The 25,643-nt window shown below is 33.9% G+C and overlaps 1 protein-coding gene across 3 annotated transcripts in view; it reads right to left on the minus strand.

The window, feature by feature from the left end:
* The window catches only part of LOC109544295 (dachshund homolog 2), a 212,220-nt gene that overhangs the window by 24,666 nt on the left and 161,911 nt on the right, over positions 1-25,643 (minus strand). For all 3 annotated transcript variants that reach the window (XM_048668109.1, XM_048668117.1, XM_048668107.1), the window contains exon 9: positions 2,603-2,746. In XM_048668109.1, coding sequence (XP_048524066.1) covers positions 2,603-2,746 — 144 coding nt within the window. The remainder of the gene's footprint in view (positions 1-2,602; positions 2,747-25,643) is intronic.

Here is a 25,643-nt window from a genome sequence, read left to right on the forward strand (position 1 = left end):
TTGATTACTTTTTGATAAATAATTCGTTCTTATTGCGAAATAGGAGCACTATTTATCAATCTGTAATAAAAGACGTGAAGAAATTCTGTCTTTTTTAAAGACAAACATTTTCGAGGCGAAATACCCAAAAAGAAGTTTGTAAAAAATGAATCGGCCTCAACAATATAGAACTTATCTATATGTTATTACTTCTTTGCTTTTTGTAACTGTGCAAACTACAGAGTTTATTAATAAGTATGCGATAAAAGTTGGGAAAGCTAAGACTATTTTTTATGTTGTGGTTAATTATATTATTTTTTATGTCAGCTCTCGAAAGGTTAATTTTTATACATCCTAAACAATTTTTTTGTCGACAAAAGCGACGGGTTTTTTCTTATGTCGAACTTTTTTAGGGTCTGAAACCTAAGAAACCACTTGAATTTATTTCGATTTTTTGCTAATGTATGTTGAAACATTTTTAAGAAGTTTGAATTTTAGAAGATCCTGTTTTCATAAAGAACTGTGGTTGGGAAAAGTTTAAGCTGCAAAAACGAAAAAAACAATTTTTCCTAGGACGCTTGGAACTTGGAATGCTTTTTCCCAGAGGGATCAGGCCTTGTAACCGTTAATGCAATTTTTCCAACTTTTTCGGCTACTGGAAAATCGTCTATTTTCTTCAGCTGACTGGTTTTAAAAACAAGTTTGCCGTCGTCAACAACATAAGAAACTATGTGAGATGGCGTCAACTTTAATTTTTTTTCAATGTCGGCATGTAATATTTTAATTACTTACGTTTTATAACATCTGTCCTTTTCATGACTGCAAACTACAAACCTTTTTGAGGTTGCAAGGTATTACAATCTTTCTTTGGCTTCCGTAGGACAAAACGCTTATTTGAGAATCTTTTTCAATTTGATAAGCTTCTGGAACTATAGATTGTCGAAGCTCACAACTTTTTAAATGTAGACACATTGCTAATGTAATTTGTAGCTCATTTAAATTTAATTATTTCAACTTTCTGTATGACGACGATTTTTGTCCTAAATTTAAGATTAGTGTAAATTAGACACAACAAATTGAACAAAAGCTATAAAGGGTTAAAAATGTAACTGTGGAATTACAAGTAGATTTAATTGATTCCAAAGCCAATTGAAAAATAAGCATACAAGACAACATTTGTATTAACAATTTTTTTTGTATAAATTTGGTTTTTCTTAAAAAATCTGTTCAGTTTTTTGCATTAAACGGGAATTAGTTTCCTTTAATTGAACAGATCACTTCAGCATTCAGAAGAAAGTGTCGCGCTCTATATACAATCGTTTTATAACAGAAATCGATTTAGAATGCCCATAAAAAAGAACAATTTAAATTTTTAGTTACACATTACGTTACACAAAATATGGAAAATAAACTTTTGAAAGTACAGAAAAATAAAATAAAGACGTAGACATATTCGAACTAAGCCCTGAAGTAACAACAAGCTAGGAATGAAATAAACACATCGATGTTTCGCAAACATCGATGTAATTCGTTCGATGTTCGATATTTTTACCATCGATGTTGGAAATTTGGGACATCGATAAAAAATCGATGTTAGATCCTGAAATGAAAACATCGGACATTTTATGTTGATACAAGATAGAAACATTTTCTGCGAACGCTTTGATAGTGCCGATACAAACGATATCGCGGCATAGCGACCCATTTTCAGCTGCACCCGAAAAAAGCCTCTTTTTGCCAGTTGACTTACAAATGTGGCAACTATAAGTTGAATAAATTTAGTCGATGATTTAATGTCATAGTAAGTAAGTAGTAAAATAAAATTATTTAAGTTTAAGTTAATCAATGTTCTGTCTTTGATGTTTCCCTAATATCGATAATACCTTTCGATGTCACCATCGATGGCTACCATCGATGTTATAGGATCGATGTCCCATCCTTACTACAATATCACCAAGACACTTAAATTTTCCTAAAATTAATTTTACTTACAACCGAATGTTACTACACTTAGCAAATTCTTTGAGTAAGTTTTATATGAATATGATACTTGCTTCTGTTAAAAATACCGATGTTACTTGAATTATTTTAATTAATTTTATTGAGTTTTTTATTCTATTGAGCAGAATCAGAATCCAGCATCAGATCGATATCAGCAGATCACCTGCGCTTAACAGATTGTGCCAAAATATGATAAATCCATTGTTTCAATATTTTCAAAGTCTATTATAAAGCAAACTTTTAACACAATTCTTTAATCATAGAACAGGCTTAACACGTTTGAATTATTGCACATCATTACGAAAAAGCTTCCGCACGATAGAAAATATTTCAGCTGATTCAGAGAACAGAAGTTATCGAGTGAAATCCATAATGCCTCTTGAACGGACAGCGAGACCAAAACAATTTTCAAAGTTAAACAACCACCAGAAAATATTTGGAATAAAAATCGAAAAATGGAAATTTCCGTTTGAGACTGAGCGGAGATATTTCAAAATGAGCAACATCTAAACCATTCCAGTTACACTCAAACATTTGACTAAAAATTTCCAAACTTCCATTGTTCTCCTAGCGGATTTAAGCCAATTTTTTTCCTAACTAATCCAAACTAACCGAAACTTACCATTGATGGCATCAATTTGGTCCGATGCACCTGCACTTCTTAGAGCTTCCTCCAATTGTGCTCTTCTGTTCATCTCCAAATCCAGCTGATCCTGAAGCCGTTTCCTGGTGCGTTTCTCTCTTCTGAGTCGTTTTTGGAAATTGGCTGCAACAGAATCAGATAGGGTAACCAGTTGTTGACGACAGGAAATAAAAGAAAATGGAGGAACAAATCGTACTGTTGTAAAACAAGCAATTAAAGAAGATACAAAAGATACGTTGCAGTGAATTAAGTGGCTACATCCTGCTTTTGCATGGTAGAATCATCAGTGAAATAATATATCTCATACCTGGCATTTATTGTAGTATGTAGTTTTTAATGTGGCGTTGCGGGGTAGAATTAGATCAGTGTTATTGTCTTCTAAATGCATAGTTTTTAATTGTAGTCGGTTTAAAAGTGGTTATTGTTGTGGAGGCCAAAATATATACCTGAGCGGTTTCTTTTATGATTAGCTGCTTGCATTGCTCAAGAAGCTGTTTCTGCGCGCCAGTAAAACTAATTAGATTCTTACGCGAAACGAAAAAAAATATAAAGGAAACAACATCAATAGGCACAAGATAATTTGCTTTGAAATTAAAGCGATTTCCTCTATTAATCTAATACAATATACCGCAACCGAAAATAAATTAAATATATTACCAAGCAGTTTTAACAGGTAATTACCGTTCAACTATTTTTGTCCCCGATACACATTTTTCCCGTATATCTATATGCAAATGAATAGGGCTTATATAACAACAAATAGTACCCAGAAGACACGGTACCGTAAACATTCTAAAATTCTCATGGTCAAAGAACTAAACGCATCACGGGTCATTGGTTGCGTCTTTCGGTTGTGGACTTTTCCAAACGGTTCCCGCTCTCCATGTTTAATAAACAAGACAAATCAAATAATTGTTTAAAAACTGCTGGAACATTTCACTTAATTGACCGATTGAAAAAGAAAGGCCGTGCGTTTTGGTAAACTTAATAGAATTGATGTTGGTTTCACGGACTTTTTGCTCGGTGGTTGATGCAGGCGCTTGCTTATTGGACCACCCAGATCGTTTGGGGTATGATTGGGAAGTGATTTTACTTAAACAACCGCCTCATTTGGCCGTTTCATCTACACACATGAAGACATTTTCACGTTTTAACACATAGATTTTCTAAGAATTTTATGTTTATCTTTACTCCGACTGCACTGATTTTTTTCTACGCAATGGCAGGAAGTACGTGTTTTGAGTATCAGATATTTAAAAAAGAGTAGATTCTACTCTGAACATTTTCAGTGGCTTTTGTTGCAAGCATTTAAAACATTTTTATGTATCTGATTTTTGTTTTGAACTATTTCAACGAAGCAACTTTGGAATCAACAATTATTTGAGATGGTCGGCTTCGGGAAAACGTGAAAATGAGCACAACCGACTTGAGTTTAGAACAGGATTCGTAATGTTCGTTCGTCTTTGATCTCATTTAGGCCAATTAGTCAAAGAATCTGCCACAATTAACCAAAAAATAAACACAATACATGGTTCGTTGAAGAATGCAGGAATCCCTTACAAGAAAGAAACCGTGCAACATGAAGTGTGCTGCAAAGAAGAACGGACGAATATACATGACTATGTGGAGAACTAAGAAAAAGAGCCAGAAATCAATGAGAACAAAGAAGACAGCACGATCAACGAAGACGGGAATAATGGAACGAGATGCCAACCATAACCGCTCTAGAAAGTTCTATAAAGAAATTTCAACCACAAAAACAGGCCCCGCAAAAGACATTTTGATTGATTTGTCTTTTGGTAAATAATTCTCAAGCCGAAAAACAATTTTTCGGCATTATTAAAGAGACGAAATAGATAAAAATGCCAAAATACAGGATTATGCATTTCATGTTTGGGAAAGTAAAGTAAATAAAACACACAAAATATTCAGATGGAGACTAAAATTGTAATTCAATATAAAGATTAAACCTTGGCATTATACGTGAAAAACAATATCATTTAAATGTCCTCTACGGGACCTCCTACAGGGCTCAATCTTTTTGAGGTAATTTTGAGTGACTTTTCGGCACATTACCGGTAATATCTCACAATAACTTCACTGATATTGACTTTCAGTTGCTCAAGAGTTTGAGGATTGTTGGCGTAAACACGATTTTTCGCATAGCCCCACAAAAAGAAATCTAACGGTGTTAAGTCGCAGGATCTTGCGGGCCAATTGACATCAATCAATCTCGAAATTACTAACTGCCAGTGTTGTGTGACTCGTTGTCCCATCCTGATGGAACCACATGTGTTCCAGATCATAATCTTCAATTTCTCTCCAAAATAATCGGTTAAGATGCGTCCATAGCGCTCAGAATTGACTGTTATGCTGCTCTTCCTTGATCGGTTTCAAGAAAATACGAGCCAAGAACACCACCGGACCATAATGCACACCATACGGTCACCTTTTCAGTATGCAAAGGCCTTTCTTCGATCACCTGAGGATTTTGAGACCCCCATAACGGCTGTTCTGTTTATTCACGTAACCACCGACCGAAAAATGAGCCTCATTGCTGAAGAAAATTTGGTTCGAAAAATCATCATCAACGGCTAGTTGTTCAATCACCCAATTTGCGTATGTTCTGCGTTGCTCATGGTCTTGAGGCTTAAGTTCTGGAGTTGGTTGAACTTTGTACGGATGGAGCTTCAAATCCGATTGCAAAATTCACAATTCGAAATTGTTTGCTCTGTGGATTATGTCGACCGTAATCTGCTCGTAAAGCTCTAAACGTTGATACAGCACCATTTTTATAGTAACATTTAATAATTTTTACCCGTTCTTCGACAGTTAAACGATCCATTTCTAGTTTATTTTCTATTTTCTCTCGTAAGCAAAAATCCAGCTATATTCACATGCATATTAGAAAATATTCACTTGGAGAATATTTAAGTTTTGCCTCAAATTTACGGCGCAGTGTATTTTCCCATTGGACTTATTCGAACTTATAAAACAACTTCAGTTCATTGTATAAAACATCAAAATCGTTTTTCCGTTAAATAATGAAATCAACTAGAAAACATCGAAAACTCACTTATTATTTACGGAAATTCCAACGCAATTTATCGAAGCTTAAATGATCGATCTATCATATAAAATGTGCACGGTTGGATAAAATAGAATATTGCACCTGTTAATGCGCACCAAAACACGAAAAAAAACCGATGCATTCCCGCATACAAAGCTCAAATTTTCCCATAAATATGTAAATTGCAATGGGCTATATTGATTTATGCCCTCTGGCTGGATGTATCAAACCTGTAATTTGTCTGTTTCAGACCGTAATTTTGTTTATCTATTTTGCGAAATCAACGCTATTTTAATTTCGATTTGGTCTATCGACATTTTGTTAGGCTTATATGTTGGGCAGAAATTGAATATTAATTCGCAAACAATGTTTATCTGCAAATTTTGATCCATACACTTCATTGTCTCATTGCATTATTTCAACCGTTGCCGTTTTCTTATCGTCGAAATGAATAAAACACTGTAGGTCGCCTGTGAGTGATCCGATCACGAATCGAATCAAACCACATCATTTATTCGGATCCCTCAAATTGAATAAAGAAACGTATTGGAAAAATCACACGTCGAGCTTATCGCCATTCGCAAATCACCCCGAAAAAGCAAAAAGATACACTTATCGGTCGCTTTCTCTCAGATTTGTCTCTAAATCCCCGAGGGTGGTAGGGAACGGTTTTATGTTTTTTTATGAAATATCCTAATACGGCTTTCTGCGTATGCAATACACTTTTTTACGACGGAATCAACGGAGCCGATTACCTTGCCTACAGTGGTGGGATTGCACTCAGAAAAACCACCGTAAATTAATGAGAAACTGGAAACTTTAATAAGAAAAAACCGATAAAAAAGCGTGAGAAGAACAACTGAGAGCTTATATCCAGATCAAATATTTATTTATATTTACGTGGTTAGATGTAGATCACATTCTTATTTTGATAACTCCAATTCTAACCGATGAAAAAATGTTTTCAAAAACCCAGTTCAAAAATTGCAACATTTTAAATAATGAGTTGAATGTATTTTGTACGTTTTATCTGAGACTTTTCAATATCCAATCAGCTGTGTTAACATTTTTGCACACAGTGACGCCTCTGAATTCCTTATATATAGAAATATAATAGAAAGAGATGAAATTTTCCCCTGCAAAAACGACGAGAAGCTATTTATTTTTATGTGAGTGTTATCATTGATAGCTGGAATAAACAGTGGAACTCCGTTGCGATTTTTACTGTTAAGGTGCTTTTTGATTTTATGATACATTTGCCGAGAAAACAATATTGCATTTAATGGGGAGAACTTAAAACCTAAACGGTTCACTTGAGCACCAGACGCAAGTTACCCAGAGCAAATTTTGGACGGGAAAAATTTAATGGGATTAACGAAAATATTTTATTTCAACACTGTTTTATCTAAGAGTGTTCTCAAGTGTTTCACTGACTTTCGGTACAAAATTTCGGACTACCAGGAAAGTGCCCAAAATATCCAAAGGTTTCAAGAAAGTTCGTAGGTATACAAATTCTGTTCGCTTTTCTTCAGTATTCTCAGAGATTTTCTGTAATTTTTGTCATTTTATTGTGCGGCATTTTTACAGTTGGTTTTAGAAAAATGTAAACCCTTCATCTATAAAACCCCAGAAAATTGCCTAAATATTTAGCCAAAAAATTGCTTTGTTCTGCTTAGAGACTGTGAAAAATTATCTTCTATGTTTTCTAAATTCCCAAAATCTATATCAACAAAACTTGAAGAATTTCAGCCTATTTGTAGATCCTCCTAATATACCTACTACTTGAAAAATACGTATTTTAGTGCGGTTTACACGCCTTGAACGAACCGACTACATCTAGAAAATTGTGAATTCTTTATTAACTCAGCGTTAGTAAAAGAGTAATTAAGAAATGCCTACAGTAAAATATAATAAATGTGAAAAGAGAAGCTAAATTTAACGAAACAAGCACCGAAGATCAGACCAAAAATAAGCGACTAACCAATCTTATAAAACAAAGTTCTCAACATTTTGAAGTTATTGCCAACATGAACTTAAATTGGAAAGAACAAAGATTTTCCAGTCTCGGATTAATGGCCATAAGAGCGACCTCTAAGCCTAGCCATAGTTTCCCAAATCAACCAACGCTTGGCACCATAAAATATTGTCTTCCCAAGATGAAAATGTAGTCAGTTAACTTGATCTTCAGATTGCAACTTGAGATTTACATCTGGGGCTCTTTAGGTTGGATTTAACATTAAAATCCCGGGCAGAGACTCCGGTCCTGTGAAATACTTATTTAACTTGAACAATTCATCTGTAACCTGACATTACGGAATGCTACGGCGGCCCAACGATTGGCCATCGCGACAATCATTGTACCTTCAACTTCTTAGGCTCCACCTTTCGACCAGGACAATCTGCCAGCGGTTCATCTCAACAACCGTTCGTTTCTGCCACATAAACCGTTCTGTCGACTTCGTCGGGCCACTGTAGCTAATGTACATATGTAAATTCGAGAATGACTAACTTCAATTATAGTAAATTTTCGTAATTATTTCCACTGGGGTTTTTCACTGGTCGGTGTCGATTTGTATTGTTTTCTGGTCGGGCGTTGCCAACCAGACGACCCACCATCGCTGGTTCGTTCGGACACGGCATGTAGAAATGGAATTTTGTGCGGAATTATGTGGGTATAATGAATGATGTCGTAGTCATACTGGTAATCAGCGGATTTTCTCATTTGGATTTTTTCTTTCCATTTCAAGGCTTAAGGGATAATGGAGCTCGATGAACCGACGTTTAATCCTGAAGAAATGTTGCACGAAGACAATATTATTGGTATTAGTCGAACATTTCGGTGCACGAAGTGTTTGTCTACAAGGCATCCAGATTGCATAATGCCGATGTAAAATTACTTGCATTTGGCACAGCTAAGGTGCCAATCAATGCCTTAAGAACAAGTCGGTTTTTGCAAATTTTTTGAAACTTTTACTCTAAATACTATTTTCTTGTTAAGGTCTTCATTTCTCTTTTTTCCTTTTGAAGCTTCACTTCAGTTCTTGAATTTAAGTTTTGCTCTTAGATGTTGCGCACCTAAAAAGCTGCAAAACTAGACCTCCTCTCTGTGGTGTTTGATAACAAGATGATGAACAAGTGAAGCTTAATGTCCAGAGCTTTTTTCAGGTGAAACTTTTGACGTCGACTAGGGATCTTTTTAGTTCTTTCCATTCCCAAACATTTTATCTGGAGCTTTCTCTCTTATCTCCAGCAAATCACACGAATCAATATTTGGTTCATTTGCACAAACTGCCACTAAAAACTGCTAAAGAACTAAAGGTTGTTAAAGAACGAATTATATTTATCTTATTATTTTGAAACCAAAGTTTTAATTTAATTAATCTTGCCTATCACAAAACGGTCTTAATTTTCCAAAACGGCATTTTGTCAAAACCTAAAAATTTATTTATAAAACATTGTGAATGAATTTTGACTTGAATTTTTGCTGGATCAATGCGTATGTTGAACTTGGTTTATCAACCAGAAAAAAAAATTACTTCGCTTGAAATTCATATTAAACATAAATCAAATTTGGCTCTCTTGCAGTCAGGCAGAAAATCTACATATTTTTAGAAGCAACATTCTGTAAGTATTCGTTTAGTAGAATAGTTGAGGTCAAAAGGATTATTTGCCTAACAAAGAAACTGAATAATAATCAATAGGGTTATAGGAACGACCCTATTTTTCTAAAATTTTATTTTTTCAATACTACTCTTCACTTGCGGAAACCAAACTATCCAGATTCTTAAACACATTTTCTGACAACCTTAACAATTTTTCAAAAATCACAAACGGAAATAATTGCCCAATAAAAATTATCCCAATCCGATTTTTTCTCATGGTTAGTGGCAGGTTTTCCCTTGAAAATATATTTCCTGGAAAGCTGACTTAAATGTGCAAAAGATAAAAGAGTTGATCCAAAATGTTGCTCTCTATGCTCCTCAGTTATGGCAAATTTAACATTTTTTATGGTAATAACTATATTTGGTTTTTGAATAGTGAAAAAGTTTGGAAAAACCAGTTAAAATGAATTGATGATTGAAATACATATGACAAACATATAAAAAATAATGTAAGAATCATATCAACTATCAAACTTCAAAACTTATGTTAGTCACACTCATGGGAGCAGGAATAGAGTGAACAAACACCTGAAAGTGCCAAGCATTAAAAAATATATCCGGCACCGATTTTTGAATTATTTGGATCCTAAATTCCTACCAAATAACTTGAAAGGGGTGAATAATATTAGAAATTTTAGTAAGGGCTGCAGAAAATTTATTTTTCAAAATATAGACAAATTTGATTTTTTTTAGTGGTTTTTGGGAATGTTGCTTCTGGGTGATGGTAAAATTAATTTAAGTAAACTATGTGTAAAATTTTGTTTTGGTTATTTCATGTATCTTCCTTTTCGCTTAAATTAAATAAATTAAATTAGTTTTAGATATATTTCAATTAAATTAAGACTTAGGGCGTATGTCGTAATTCTTGGAAATCATTTTCATTTGGATGATGCATACAAATGTCTGGAACATTTAGGCATCAATAAATTAATTAGGTTAAGTTAAGTTAAGTATGTGAACTTATTCACTGTAAACGTACTGGAAAAAGTCCAAATAAAATAAAATAAATAAATAAAATAAAATAATATTTCTGGAACACTTCTTCCTCAAAGTAGAGTCAAGGAAAAACATTGAAAACATTTCCATGCAATGCGAAATTGAATACACTCACCACTGTGTTTTTTACTTCCATAAACATGGGAATTCCCTTAACGGGAATATCGAGATTACCCCACTGGGAAGGGCTTTTTCCATACATTTACCGATAAAACAGTGGGGTCTTGTCTCGACGCTCCCTTGCCAATATTTTTATTGACTCCCTATTTATAGGTAATATAGATTTTTGTCGAATGATTGAATCTTTATGCGTAAGGTCTTTAGGCTCTATTCCCTACTAGATTTTGCCCTAAGCGACCACATTGAAAGGTCGTTTACCTTTCTTTGATTACATCCACATGAGTACCTACATGCCAAGCAACAAAGTCATTTAAATAATTTCAGCTAATGTCTATAAAAATATGTGCGTTTTGCATATTTGCCATGTCCAAAAGGCTCGATGCAATTACCCTTATCAATGTTGAAGTTAAGTCGAAAATTTTTAATTGGTTTCAGGCATGCACCATCTAGCGTGCCTCTGGCAACCAATGTGGAGGGATTTATTTACTTTCAAGACTATTAAGGTAAGTGAGTTATGAAACATTTTCTACGCTGATATTAATTTTGCCCTGACCCAATGGTGAATGTTCTGCAAATCTGCCACTTGTATAGGGTAAAAGCGCACAATAATGACCCCAGCTGCGAAAATTGTCTGGGCCTTTCGATTGTGCTCAATTATTGCTAATTAAACGTATTGTATTCAACGAATTATTGTTTGCCTCGTAAAATTATATAAAAGTCCTATTTGATTTGTTAACGGCGTGAATCCTGTTTTACTGGGTCACTTGCAAAAATAGTAAAAAATTCACTAATTGATTGAAAAAATAATAAAAATAACATCCATTCTATTAAACGTATTGATTTCAAATTTGGTCTAATATCCGGACTGCGTGCAACTCGGAAATGAAATTCAAGCGTGACTCTATTCGATGCTCTTTGGGGCACACCGTTTTGCCCCTGGGGCTCGAAAAAAATAGTAATTTTTATGAATTTCCGAAGACATATACGATATTGCCATTATGTCTAGTGTTTCCGTCTATTTGTTTTCATATTCGCTAATAAATTGACTTATTGTCTTGTCCGGTGTTAGCTGTTTATTGGACAGCTTGATTTGGTTCCGATCCTACATTTAATAAGTGAAAATGTCAGTCAGAGTTATTTGTTTGAGTACGATTTTCGATTGGCATGGAATTAGAATTGAAATCAATGTTTTTTGCTACACAATTTGTTCAGAACAGCTGATTTGGAGTTAGTTTTTTTATATCTCACGCAAACAAGTCTTGGCTTTAGACCAAACATCCCTTTCTGAGAGAAAGCAAAGTTTTATGAACTGCTTTTTTGAAATTATACCAATTCGGTTGAAAAACGCTTCTCTGAAATTGATTTTTTAACTTGAATTTAGCTTCGACTCAAACAATTTTTATAGGCATATTCGAAACTATTCGGGAGTTTCTAAGGTCGGAAACAGTCAGCTGAGCTAAGAAAATATCGATCGATCGAAAAAAGGTAAGGGACGTTTTTTCGAAAAATATCAAGTTTCTTAAAATGCCTTGATTTTTTATCCATTGCATCACATCAAATCAAGAAATACAAGGAGTTAATTGAAAAAGATCCCAGAATAAATGAAAATGTTTTTCCCAATGGCCCATTTTAAGCGATTTTTGATCGGACGCGATTTTTACCTGTCGATATATTTCTTACCTAAACAGCTCCAATATGAGTATTGGAAAACTTTTTAGGCCGGAACCAACCAATTCAGCTAAAAAACAAGTGTGTAAAATTTTGATTTCTGATCGAATATTTGTATGGTCGAAAGTGATTTTTATTATTTATTATAATGGGGGATTTTTTTGGAAAAATCTACAATCTCTTTAAATGCCTTAAATTCTACATTAATTTGCTTGTTCAAATTTTTTGGCCCATTTTAAGCGATTTTAAATCAGACACCTTCTTTAACCGCCAATATATATCTTACTAAAAACTCAAGCATCGATATACCTATGCGTATTGGGGAATTTCTTAGATTGCAAATAATACATTTAGCCCGAAAGACAAATCAAACTAAAATCTCTCCAAATACTTCAAATTTCAAATGAGTTTTTCTACTAAACTACTAAAAAATAACTAAGTAATTAATTCTAAACTCCCCATAACCACACCAAAATAAAATATTAATAAATTCAAAGAAACAAGTAAATAACTTTTCCAAACTAAATTTCTTAATTTATCATAACGATATCGAGAAACTCTCCCCTGAACTCATACTCGAGAAAATAAAATTAATAATATTACCTAAATTGCCTCCTAATATAATAAGTAAACAAATTATTGCTGAAAATAAAATTCTTGAGAAGAGAAGAAAGTGAGGAAAACAGTAAAACATCAAAAAACACCCAGAAGCTTTAGAATTGAAATTTTGGTCCATTTTAATCGATTTTTGTTTGGACACAATCTTCAACTGTCGATGTCTTCCTTGCTGAAGTCTCAAACACCTTAAGTATGTATGTATGTATGGGAAAAATTTTAGGTCGGAAGCTCAAAAAACACGAATGTGAAAAAGTGCTTCAAATATTACACCAATTTGCTCATAAGGAAGTAAGGAAGATAGGGAGCTCATTGAAAAACACACAAGCTTTAAATTCGTAATAATTTAAATTTGTTGGTCGATTTTAAGCGACTTTTGATCATACATCTTCTTTAGCCGCCAGTACATTTTTTAAATAAATACTGCTTTTCAATAAATACTCAAATATTTATGTATGCGTTTTGGGAAACTTCTTAGATCGCAAATAATACAAGTCAGATATCGAGATCCAGCTTGTGAATTCTTGATTTTTAATAGAAAATTTCATAAGGGGTAGAGTTGGATTTTATTTTGGAAAATATGATCTCAAAATGCTTCAAGTTCTTCTTGTTCACAAGAAAGTAAGGAAAGCAGTGAACTCATTGAAAAACACTATAGAAGCGTTAATTCGTAATAATTAAGTTTTTGCTTCATTTCAAGTCTCTCATTTTTAAATCTCTCAAAATGCTTCAAATTCTACATCAGTTTGCTCACAAGAAAGTGAGGAAAACAGGAAACTCATCGAAAGAACACCCTAGAAGCTTGACAATAGAAATAATTGAAAATTTCGTACACAGCGATTTTTGTTCGGACGCAATCTTCAACCGCCGATATCTTCTTTACTAAAGACTCAAACACCTTAAATATGCATTTTGGGAAGCTTTTTAGGTCAGAAGCAATCAATTGAGCTCAAAAAACATGGATGTATAATCTTGATTTTTGTCGAAAATTTTATACCTTTATACCTAGGGGTAGAGGTCGACTTTTTTGGAAAATATTAATTTTCTCAAAATGAATCAAATTTCACTTAATTTTCATAACAAAGAATCATGGAATACAAGAATATCCCTGACAAATTCACTAGAAGTTTTTAGTTCGAAATAATTCAGATTTTTGATCCATTTCAACCGGTTTTAGATCGGTCATGTTCTTTAAGAGACTTGTCTTATTGTAGGCACACTTTTTAGATGCATATTGGAAAGACAAGAAGAACAACAAATTTAGCTTAAATAACGCATGCGAAATTTCGATTTTTAACCGAAATGTTCGTAAGAGTAATTTTTTTCGGAAAATGTCAATTCTGCACGCTAGAAACTTTAAATCCGAACACTATGGAAAACGAATAATCGAGAAAGTGAATTACGATTTTTTGTTTCGTTTCAATTAGGAAAATTTGAAATTACACCGAGTTTTCGGTAAAAACTGTTTGCGTATAAACCGAATATTATTACACAATTGAGAAAATTTCCTTATCCCATGAACATGAACAATGCAATCAGGCAAACACACTGTAGCTGACTAATATTTGAGGCAGCAGAAAATTGAATCTAATAAACGCTGGCATATGTTTACGCCTCGACTAATAATTGTTCAGTTTAAAGAGATATGATTTGAAGAACAAACAGGCGAAAGAGTAGGCGTATTGTCTCCTCAGTCAAGTTTAATGCGATTGGGCGTTTTGCGAATGGATTGTTAAAGCAATCGCACAAGATAATTATTAAAGCCAATGTAATTGGCTACGAGAGGCATGTCGAGACAACGAACAAACATTAATATGTAATTAAGAGCGCCATCATTTTTATAGCGTATTGTTTCTAGTCGAGTTTAAATATTTGCGCTCGGTTTCGTATCATTCTTTTCATTTTCACAGGGTCTGTTTAACCAAGAAATTTTTATTTTGATAACTCAATCGCTTGGCACAGATTCTTATGTAATGCTGCTAGAGATGAAGATTTTCCATTTTTAATGCTTATGTACTTTGAGCAAATAATGTTCACAAACGCGATCCATAGTGTTATTGATACTGAATATTCCATCAATAATTTGCTCAGTTTATTACGAAATTCAAATTTTCTTAGGACATGGAACCCAAAAAAAAAACAACAATAAACCAGCTTGACGGCTACTGAACTCGTACTTTTCAGCCAATATTCGCCACCGTTAACTTCGCAGTTAATTATTTTTTTTGTCTCGATCTTCCGAAAAATAACACAAACATAATTTGGGTCCAAATCAAATCCATTCCGAAATCTCTTTAACGGAGTTAATAGTGTTCCTTTGTTGGATGGCAGTTCTCGCTCGAGCTGAAGAGAGAAATGTTGCTTTTAATTTAGCTAAAATCGAAATATAATTCGAATCGATATTAATCACCTCGATGGATGACGAGGCCAACAAAAGAAGTTAATAACATTCCGCTGGCCACGCTCGGACGCAGATAAGAGGCGCCACCTAGTGGGTGGTCGCACCTTACGCACTAACTTTGCATCCCGTCGCACTTTTAGGGTCATTGGTGTAGGAAATCCCAGGAATCCTTAACTAAATTTTCATATTAAACTAATTTTATTCAGTAACTTGCCCCGGATAAATGGATGTAGGTGTCGTCGGCTCATTTGGTTCTTTGTTATGTGTTTGTATTTACCCTCGAATTTGTTTTAAAAAATCAATTGAAGCACCAAATGAAAGCAGAAAACTCAACGCGGTGCGAGATCCAGTGCAAGCAATAAATTTTACGAGCTCTGAAAATTCTTGCTGATTTTTACGGTGCTCCATCCAGAGCTGCAAAAGTCAATTCTATTTGGATCCTGTCCGAATGGACTGGCTGCCTTTCCAGGCAATCAACATTTATGGGAAACACGATATAGCAAATATTGACGACGAGTGCCCATTTTGTTTTATTTATCTGAGTATATCCGTTGATGTCCCCAATAAAACTGCCCATAAAGGTGACGCTGGCAGTGAAACGAACGTGCCAAGTTTCACTGTGTCTGAGCAATTTTTTATCAAATTTCTAGAAACCCAATTTAACTCTGATGCTGTCTCAACTTCAATTACGTTGGATCAAAATCTCCTTTGGCTTAGCAAATTTCCAATAACCAGTAGGTCATCGGCAATTAGACGAAATTGCTCGGGTATAATCTTAATATTATAATAGCCGGTTAATGGATAGTAGTTTATTATTACGTCCTTTGGACAATGAGATCTAACATCTTATTCCTCTATCTAACAAAGGTATCTCACTGAGCCGCTTGCTCGAGCGTTAAATCGAACAGTAGTCAAAATAAACACAATCGGTGAGTACCGAGTATAAAGCGCCTCTAGTTCTATAGTCACCTGTGGAGCTTTTATTCGAAAAAAAAAATCCAATGGCGTGCCATAAAATAAGAAATTCCCATTTGTTATGTGTTTGTCCTTAATCTCTTCGGCTTGATTTTACTTTTGTGCACGTTTTTATGTGTTATTTTGTCAGGAGCAGGAGGTGGAATGGAGTACGGAAGGAGGACATACATTTTTTGAACTCTACGTTATTGATGATTTTATCTACTTTAATTTTGCGAATATTTGTGGTATTTTTCGTTTCTCTATTTTGTTTTTCTCCATTTATTGCTTTCATATCTATTCATATTCAACACAAACATCTATTATTATGCTTAAGTCTGAGATCACTCTGTGTCCCTCCTGTAGGTTTAATGATAGTCAAAACGTAGGTTTTAGAAAAAATGTGTTTTCCTCCGCAATTAATCGATTGATATACCGCACTTTAAAATAACATCTTAGACGAATACATTTTAAGCTGCAGCGACGTAAAAAATGTGTCAAAAGTTAAATACCTAAATTAGCAAATTTTTCTCACTTGTTTTTCTTTGCAAGGATTTTGGGCACTTTTTTACTAGTAACAGTCCATTCTTCGCTTAGGGTCGATTTTGAGTTGCACTAGATAAAATCCTTCCTAAATCGCAACAAAATTCAAATATTTCTGTATTAGAACATCAGGGGTAATAAAAAAATATTATTTAAAACTTCAAAATAAACATACTTAAAAAGATTAGTTAGGAATGGGGAGAAGAAAAGAAAATTTGAAACTTTTTGTACGGTTCGTCAAAATATTTTTCAATTTTCAGAAAACAGTATTCCATAAAAGGATAGCATTTTAATCCTTTCTTTTTGTTATGGTACTTCGCCAAAATCGAGGCAAATAAATTAAAACGTCGACGTTCCCCGGAAATTTTTTAAAAACTCAATCTATATGATGTAAATAATTGCGACAAGAATCTATACATTATCAACGATTCCAAGAGTTAAATTCAAATTATTTTGCATTTGAACGAAAAGATAGAACCGGGAAGAAACTATATAAATTTATAAATTGAAAGAGTAAATAGACAAAATATGATTTAGAACCTCACAATAAACATATTTAAAAAGGTTATTTGAAAAAAAATTTAAACTTTTTCAACATCGTTTCATTAAAACATTTTCCAAATTTGAAGCAATTTTAGCAACGTAAATTTTGAAAGCTCGTTTTTGGAACCAATGTTTCGTTTAAAATTGACCAGAATTTAGTCAAACTTGTCACTGAAAATTCACTAACAGTAAAATGATTTTAACCCTTTCTTTTTGTATGGTATTTCGCCAAAATCAATGCAAATGAAGTAACATTTCGACGTGTTCCGGAATTTTTTTGAAATATCCAGTCTCCGTCCTGTAGATAATTGCGACAATAATCAATCGGTTATCCTCGAGCATTTTTTTCACGATTTTGTTATTTCTACGAATGGTTGCAGAAGATGTAATCGAAACGTTCGCTTCCATTTTCAACCATGGACCGATTTCACTTAAACATTAACTGAAGAATTTGCTGTTGTCTTGAATATTCCCGATCCAAACAAGATCACTCTGTCCTAGAGATGGGAAAAAAACATCGATGTTTTGCACACATAAAACGTAATTCGTTTGATGTTCGATATTTTTACCATCGATGTTAGAAATTTGGGACATCGATAAAACATCGATGTTAGATCGTGAAATAAAACATCGGACATTTGACGTTGATACTAGATAGAAACATTTTCTGTGAACTCTTCGATATTGTCCATTCGAAGGATACCATTTTGAGTTGCACCCGAAAAAAGGCTCTTTTTGCAGTCAGTTGACCGAAAAATGTGGCAACTATAAGCTGAATGAATTTAGTCGATTATTTAACAATGCATTGTTTTAAAATGTCCTACTAGTAGTATAATTAAATTATTTAAGTTTATGTTAATCAATTTGTATGCAACTGCAAACTATCATAACATCAGCAGAACATCGATGTTCTGCCTTCGATGTTTCCCTAACATCGATATTACCTTTCGATGTTAACATCGATGGCTACCACCGACCTTATAGGATCGATGTCCCATCCCTACTCTGTTCTCATTTAAAATTGCAATATTTTAATTTCAGATTAATCCCTATGTTAAATCGGCAAGGAACGTTTCATTTACATCTGCTACAGGCATTCTCAGAAGGAAAATTGTATTTTTAACGTCCGTTGTAATAGATTGACTTTTGACATGATTTTCACTCAAAATGTACTGGATGTACCTAATATGAGTACTTAAAGTCGGGCAAATAATAAATTACTCGAAAGCAGAAGAGATAAATGAAATAATTGAAGTGAAGAAAAATACAAAAGTGGAAGTAGTGAGATTTAAGCAAAATTGCACCGATACTTGTTTTAAAATGCTCCGATTTTAAAGTTATACTTAGTTGAGCGTAGAAAAACGAAATCTTTTTTAACTGAAAATTCGGAATGCTCTTGAAATTTGGTCATTAACGTGAAATGGTTCTACCTGAACTATTGCCTTGGGGAAGATTGTTTTCTCATTCTGCTCCAAAAATCAGTATAGAAATGTCTGCATTAAATCGATTGAAAATATCGGTTGATCTGATCATGAACATGTGCAATCCCTGGAAAACTATGTGCCAATAGTTTCTCTGAAAATTTTATTATCAATAAATTCTACATTAATAAAAAAAAAACATCCATTTTGGCATATTACAAACCTTTCAATTTCCCAATTAGCAAATTCAATTTTTTATTTGCAAATAACTTTTTTTCAATTAGTTGGCTGCGATCCCCCTGTCCTATGAAATCGGCATGCTATTCATTCCGCGGATACTTCGACTTTATGTAAATCAAATACAGCGCCCGTTTTTTCCCAACAATGAAGACTTATCCGTTTTCTTCTTTGATATTATCGCGAACAATGGAAATATCCCGAAGGACTTTGGGATGCAACATTTTTCCTTCTACCAACAGATGAAACATTGCCGCCAACATTTCAGAATAATGAACTTTATTATTATGGATTCGATCGCATGAATATGGGGCGATTATTTTTTATTACCCTCCTATTAGTTACTGTGCATAATTCTCGCAATTGTTTGTTGTAAATTATCATTTGCATTCGTTGCTAATTCACTACATGAGTTTTCTAACCTTTTGCATGCCCGGATCCATTTAACATTTAAAAAGGAACGGACAAAGAATGCAAATGGAAAAAGCGTTGCTGTAATTGATTTAATTCTCTTAAAACCAATTAACTATCTACTTATACTATAAAAGGTAATTTGATGTACATATGTAAGACAATCTTATCTGAAGATATTAAAAAAAAAACGATTGCCGCTCGTATGTTATCTGCTTGTTGTGTGGTTAATAATCCGAAGCTTGTTGTTAATGGAAGAGGCGGTATTAAAGTACCATTTCCTACTTTATCAAGTCAATATCTTGGGAAAGTTTTCTGTTAAAATCCAAGACTTCCCGGTTAGACGGAGTTATTGTCGCTTTTTTAATTCGATTTGCTTCACATTAATCCTGTGGACTTCCATTTTATCCAGCGGTAAACCAGTTGATCTCCTGCCATTCCACATTTGCACACTCGCCAGCGGCAAAGAACTGAAACGTACTTTATTTTAAAGTCCATCCTGATGAATTTCCTCCCCTTCTTAATTACAAACTCCCGGAAAGGGAAGGCCCAAGTCCGCTCTCTAAAAGCTTTAAATACATACAATCTCTTTGCGGCTAAATCCGTATCTCTATACCAAGTTCTTTGCGCTAATCCTGCATGGTCATTTTCACAGAATTCATTTTTGAGGGATTTTTATTGTTAATCTCGTAGGTCCTCCTTGCTGTAGTTTTAATGGAATTTTTCTTCCGGTCGTCCGTTTTTAGAAATGGAATTTTTAATTTCACTGGCCTCCAAGAGCTGGTCGGGTATTTATTTAGACGGTTTGAAAAAATTGGATTTTCGATGGCTTTGCAATTTCGCAATCAACTCTTGCAGTCTTGCATGCCGCCATTTCACACCCAATAAGGGTAATCCGTTCACGTTTAAACCGAGTTGAAATTCAACGGCATGAAAGTCAAATATCCGGTTATTGAAATCGAGCAGATTAAACTGAAATCCTGCTGTCAATTCGGTTTTGATTCAGATTGCCTGGCTGCGTCTCATTCGCGGATCTTATCGTCAATGGCAATATTTTAAAGTGTCACTTTGCCCTAATACGAAAATATTAAAAATCCTTTGCGACCTTTTTCGAGAGAAGGAACGCCGCCGCCAACGCGAGAATATATCGGTGTGTCGCTTTAAATGCCGAATTAGCATGAAAATACCCGTTTTGACAGTTGAATGCGGCATATTCACCGGCACTAAACGCCTCTAGAAACGCAAAAGCAAATAATTACTTGGCTATTCATGTTCGGTTTGTATTATCAATATTACGGATTTCAATTTCTGTCTGAACACCAACAACCCCAACAGTTTGTTGTTTAAAGCCTAAAGAACTTTATTATTTACAAATGTAGTGGAAAACTTGAAAATTTATGAAAGTAGATGTTGAGTAGCAAACTTGCAAAAGCATTTCGAAATTTTAGGATATTAATGTACTGATTCAAATATGCCAATGGAAATTTTTTAATACGTCCTTTTTCTAATAGATGTTTCCTTCAGAATTAACAAGGATTTGGTCAAAATTTTTATAGCATTTATAGACTTTGTTGTTGTATTTCGCCAAGATCAAGGCAATCAAATTAAAACTTTGAAGAGCCCAAGAAATTCTAAGAAACATTCTGTCTTCACCCTTCCATGTTCCCAACATGTTTCCGGCAAAAATCGATCCATTGGCTTCCAGCATTTTTTTCTCGCATTTTTTACCTCTAAGAAAGCACGCAAAAGATGCAATCGAAACGCTTGTTTCAATTTTCAATCACCCGCCGATTTCACTAAGAAATTAGCTACATAAAAATAATGTTATGTTGAATATTTCCCATCCTAATATGATCACTCTATCCCCATTTAAAATTGCAACAGTCTGATTTCTTCCAGTTAATATCCACGTTAAATCAGGTGCGTGGAATTTCAACCGAACGTTTCGTTTACATCTGCTACTTCAAATTTTCACTGAAAATAGTCTGAATCTAAAATGAATAGTTGTAGTAAGCAAATGTTAAAAAATGAAGCAAAAAAGTGATGTCAAATAATTAATTGGCCATTGATGTTTGATTTGTGTTCTTGATACCGCAGGTTTGAAATTAGGCTGAACACTAACATTTTTTGTTCTTTTCGGATTAAAGCTTAAAAAATTTAATTATTTGTAAATGTCTTCAAAACATTGAAAGGAGATGTTCTTTTACAGTTTGTTACAGATTCTTACTGATTTTTACTCTACGGCAGTCCCTAATCTAACTTCTATTCTTTAACATCTGTCTATTAATCGGAATTAATTCTAAACCTATCTTATCATTCTTCAAATCATCGTTAATTTTTCTCTCTCGTTTTCTTCTGTTGATTTTTCTCTCGTGCCTTTGGGTCTTATCATCTTCTTCACTTATCATGTTTTTTTGCCTAATGACTTCCAGCACATGCCCATGTCTTTATGTGCTCGTCAATCTGCATGTTGTTGTTGCAACATGCAGTGATCGCTGTGTCGTCTGCATAGATGTAGCATTCGCTTTGTGGGGTTCAAAAGACACATTCAAAAGCAAGTACTTTAAAAGAGTGAAAACTGTCGTAGTCGCCATTCCATTATTCTCGTATTAATCTGTACGCAGGTAACATTTTTTTTATTATGAATTGCAACAAGTAATCAAATTGTTGTATTGGAAAGTGCCGGAAGAATCAAAAGTTTCAACGGAACAGTGTCCATTTCCTGAGAGTTCCCGGGACATTCTTTAATTTCACACTTTTGAAATAAATGTTTAGTATCTGATTTTGCTGCTCATCATCATCAAGTGTCCATTTATTTATCCACCTGGTTTTCTGGTGATTTTTTCGGGTGTTTAGGTACCACCCACTAAGCGAGACAGGCTTACGAAGCGTCAGGAAGAAATTATTTTCCCCGACGGCCTTAAAGCACGAAAAACTCACGAGCTTCAAACAATGGTTAGCTTAAGCTATTTTTGACATCTCGTATAAACGCGCTTATTTCATTTGAATTAAATTCTCCTCTCAACTCGACATATGCGTTAAACCGTTCTTCTATCTATCTATCTCGTCTTCAACTATGCTACCATCCTCTGAGTTATTCAAGATTCGAAACACTATTTATAGCACACTTGTTTCATCAATGTCTTCTTTGATCTTTGACGCTTGGATATTTTGTTCAGTCTCATAGTCAACACCTTTCCTTCCTACAGATTTTGCCACTTGTTTTCTAGAGTCTCGATCACAACAGTAGACACTAGCAACTCACTAGATTGAAAAAACGACCGCGATTTGTAGAATGCAAATGAACCCAATTTATATTCAGTTTGTTTAGTACTGGGTACTATATAGTAACCCTCGTTAGGAGAGTTTTTTCTTCAAATGACCACTTCAAATCAGCTTGGAAATTGATAGCAGAGAAGCAGCCGAATAGAATTTCCAGTAAAATGTGTTGGCGTAGATAGATTCTAATGGGATGTTGCCAATACCTAGTCAAGTTGAGAATGCATTTGTAAGATAATTCCGGTTCTGAATAGAATCCATTGATGTCGATTGCATTCCGCGTTCCCGCCAATTATTATTGTGTGTGCCCAGTTCTGTTTGCATCGACAGATTTGTATGCATGGAATAAATGATACTCTCTCTCTATGTTGGTCCGTTATCATATTATCCCTATCGCGGACCTTTTACTTTAATTGACTGTTCTCATCATACCGACGCCGACCGGCCATATATCGGTTATTTTGTTATTCCGCATTGCGAACAGACAAAATGGACTTTTAATCAACTTTGATTTGTACACAATGGCCGCGCATAGAATATTTAATGTTTGACTAATTAAAGCCAATGATATGGCATTCGATACTTAACTCGCTTTTGTTCAATAAATGATTTATTTTCATTTCTGTTGCAGCATTATAATCACATTATATCTGCCAATTGTTTCGTCAGCCCGGGTACGGTCATTATTTGCGTTTTCCAATGTGATTAAAGTGTTTTGTTATGGCATGTCCTTTCGTGGTACTGAAGTGCCACTTCAATGGCACGCCACCATATTTTTCGTTATTCTTTTGACGAATTGCGTGAATGCGCTAAAACGAAAGTTTGTCAAGGAAGTTTTTTGGAAAAATTGAGCTTTTTTATTTCGTGTTGTCCAAATGATCTATGATGACTATTCAGCATGTGAGAAAAATGTTCTCTATTTGGATCTATTGAGTGATTTGGTAATATCTAGTGGAATCTAGCGTATTGGTTGTCTAGTCAAATGGTTGAAATTCATAATTTTCGTTTTTCAAAAATTCTTTTTCAATTTTATATTTGTTTCAGAGATTTGAACCTGTAAGTTTATGACTAATAAATTCGAAATATTCAAAAAATCAAGAAGTTTCTGGATTGAATAGTTTTTATTTTAGGGAGCAGACCTTCCACCGAACAGTCACATGGATTTCTAGATTTATCCTTTTTCTCAAAGGATTAAAAACCGTCGCTAAACTAATATTTTGCACCATTGTACTGACAATGTTTTTTTTTTATTTTTAGGGACAGAAATTAGCCCACAAGATTCTCAGTTTATAAACAATGTTTTTAATAAATTTTAAAGCATTTTACTAATCTAACAGTCTTACAAAGAAGATTGTCGATTGTGAACGATTTTAGTCTATAAACAGCAATTTTTCCGTTTATTTTTAAAAACGTTTACAACCGCGACAGATGTTGCGCTGAGCAACTTGAAGTTTTTTCATTCATTAAGTGTTGTTCCTTTACAGTCTAGTCGGTTGTTTTAGAGTTTTTCTATAATTATTATAATTACATTTTCACTTTTGAGTTTACCGTTACTTTCACTTCAGAGTTTTTCACAGACACCGATAAATTTGGACTAACTTTGGAACTGGATACATTCTGACTGCAGAGAAAGTTGATTTCTATTTGAAGCGTTGTTAAATGTAATTCGTGTTCGGTTAGTGGGTGTTTTTTGCAATAAAATAGTGCGTCAGATCAAGTTTCTGCACGGTGGCAAATGTAACAATGCAAAATTTCTGAAAGATCCGCGGATTGCTGAAATCGAACAGTTGAACAAAAAAAAAGTTTTTTTTGCATTTCAACATCACAAGCATTAAGATTGACCTCACATTGCTAAAACGGTTTTTCAATTTCTCGCTCATCATGACTCAAAAAGTCAACTTTTTGGTCTTGCAGTTTTAAAATTATTTCTCTTAAACCCACTTTCAAACTCTAGGGCTCATAGTGAAGTTAAAGCTTCACAGCGGAATTGAAAGAAAAATTCAGTCTAGCGAGTTGCATGAATGAACGAATATTTAAAGTAAACTTCACTTAGTTAAAGTTCTTACCAGAATCCAAGATTTCGGGGGCAATTGTGATTGTGATTTGTAAAACCCTGTCATCGGAATTTTCGTTTTAAATCGTCTGTATTTATAGAAATTCTTAATTTTTACCAACAGATTGACTAACAAAATAGAAGTGGGACTCAATAAATCTTCAAACACAAACCAAATAGCTCTAAGCAATCAGAATGTATCCAGTTTCAAAGTTAGAGCAAATTTGACTGTGTAACGTTCACTTTGTTAAGCAATTTTTTTTTCTGGATTTAATAAATATTTAAATTGTTAATTTTCATAACATATATGTTTCGTCATTTTGGGATATTTAAGACAAATAACATTGGACCTACAGGTAAAAGCAAATGCCCTTACATTCCATGCGGATTATTTTCGCTAATAATTTTTTTACCCGTTTCACACCGGCTTTAGCTCGTTAGCAACTTTTTATTAATTTATATTAATTAGGCACCTTCATATACAGGATGACTTAAAATTGACAGCTTTCCTCTAGATGTTCGGCAAATTCAAGTAGTACGGAAATAATGGAAAAATAAATGATTCGCACAAAAAACTGCCAGATTAAACTTTCGTTTAACTGATAAGACCGTAATTTCGTCAGTCCAATCAGTTATAAAAATGTCAATAAATTTGATCATAAAACTGCGCAGTTTATCACAGAACTGCTCGACTTCACTTCACAACTTCACTTTACAACAGCAGTTTTCGTCGTTTACAAGAATGTTTCGATCCAGTTTATTCCGATTTCCTTCTAAATTCATCATTTAGTTTGCATGTTGTAACTTATTTATATTTCTTGGTCATCAAATTATTTTTTAAGTGCTTTATCATCATGACAATTAACGTTTGCGATTCAACTCTACTTTTTAGAAAAAACATTTCCAAGTTAAGAAATAATAGGATATACTTTCAATTTTGAATTTATATTTATATTTGAATTTCGACTCAAATCACCCGATAATGGTTAAAAAAGGTATCGTAAAAAGTCTATATGATAGAGCAAAAATAATTTGTAATCAATCTAA

The sequence above is a fragment of the Dendroctonus ponderosae genome, unplaced genomic scaffold, assembly GCF_020466585.1.
Source record: "Dendroctonus ponderosae isolate FM_Combo_2020 unplaced genomic scaffold, Dpon_F_20191213v2 Dpon_F_20191213_1, whole genome shotgun sequence".
NCBI classification, from domain to species: domain Eukaryota; kingdom Metazoa; phylum Arthropoda; class Insecta; order Coleoptera; family Curculionidae; genus Dendroctonus; species Dendroctonus ponderosae.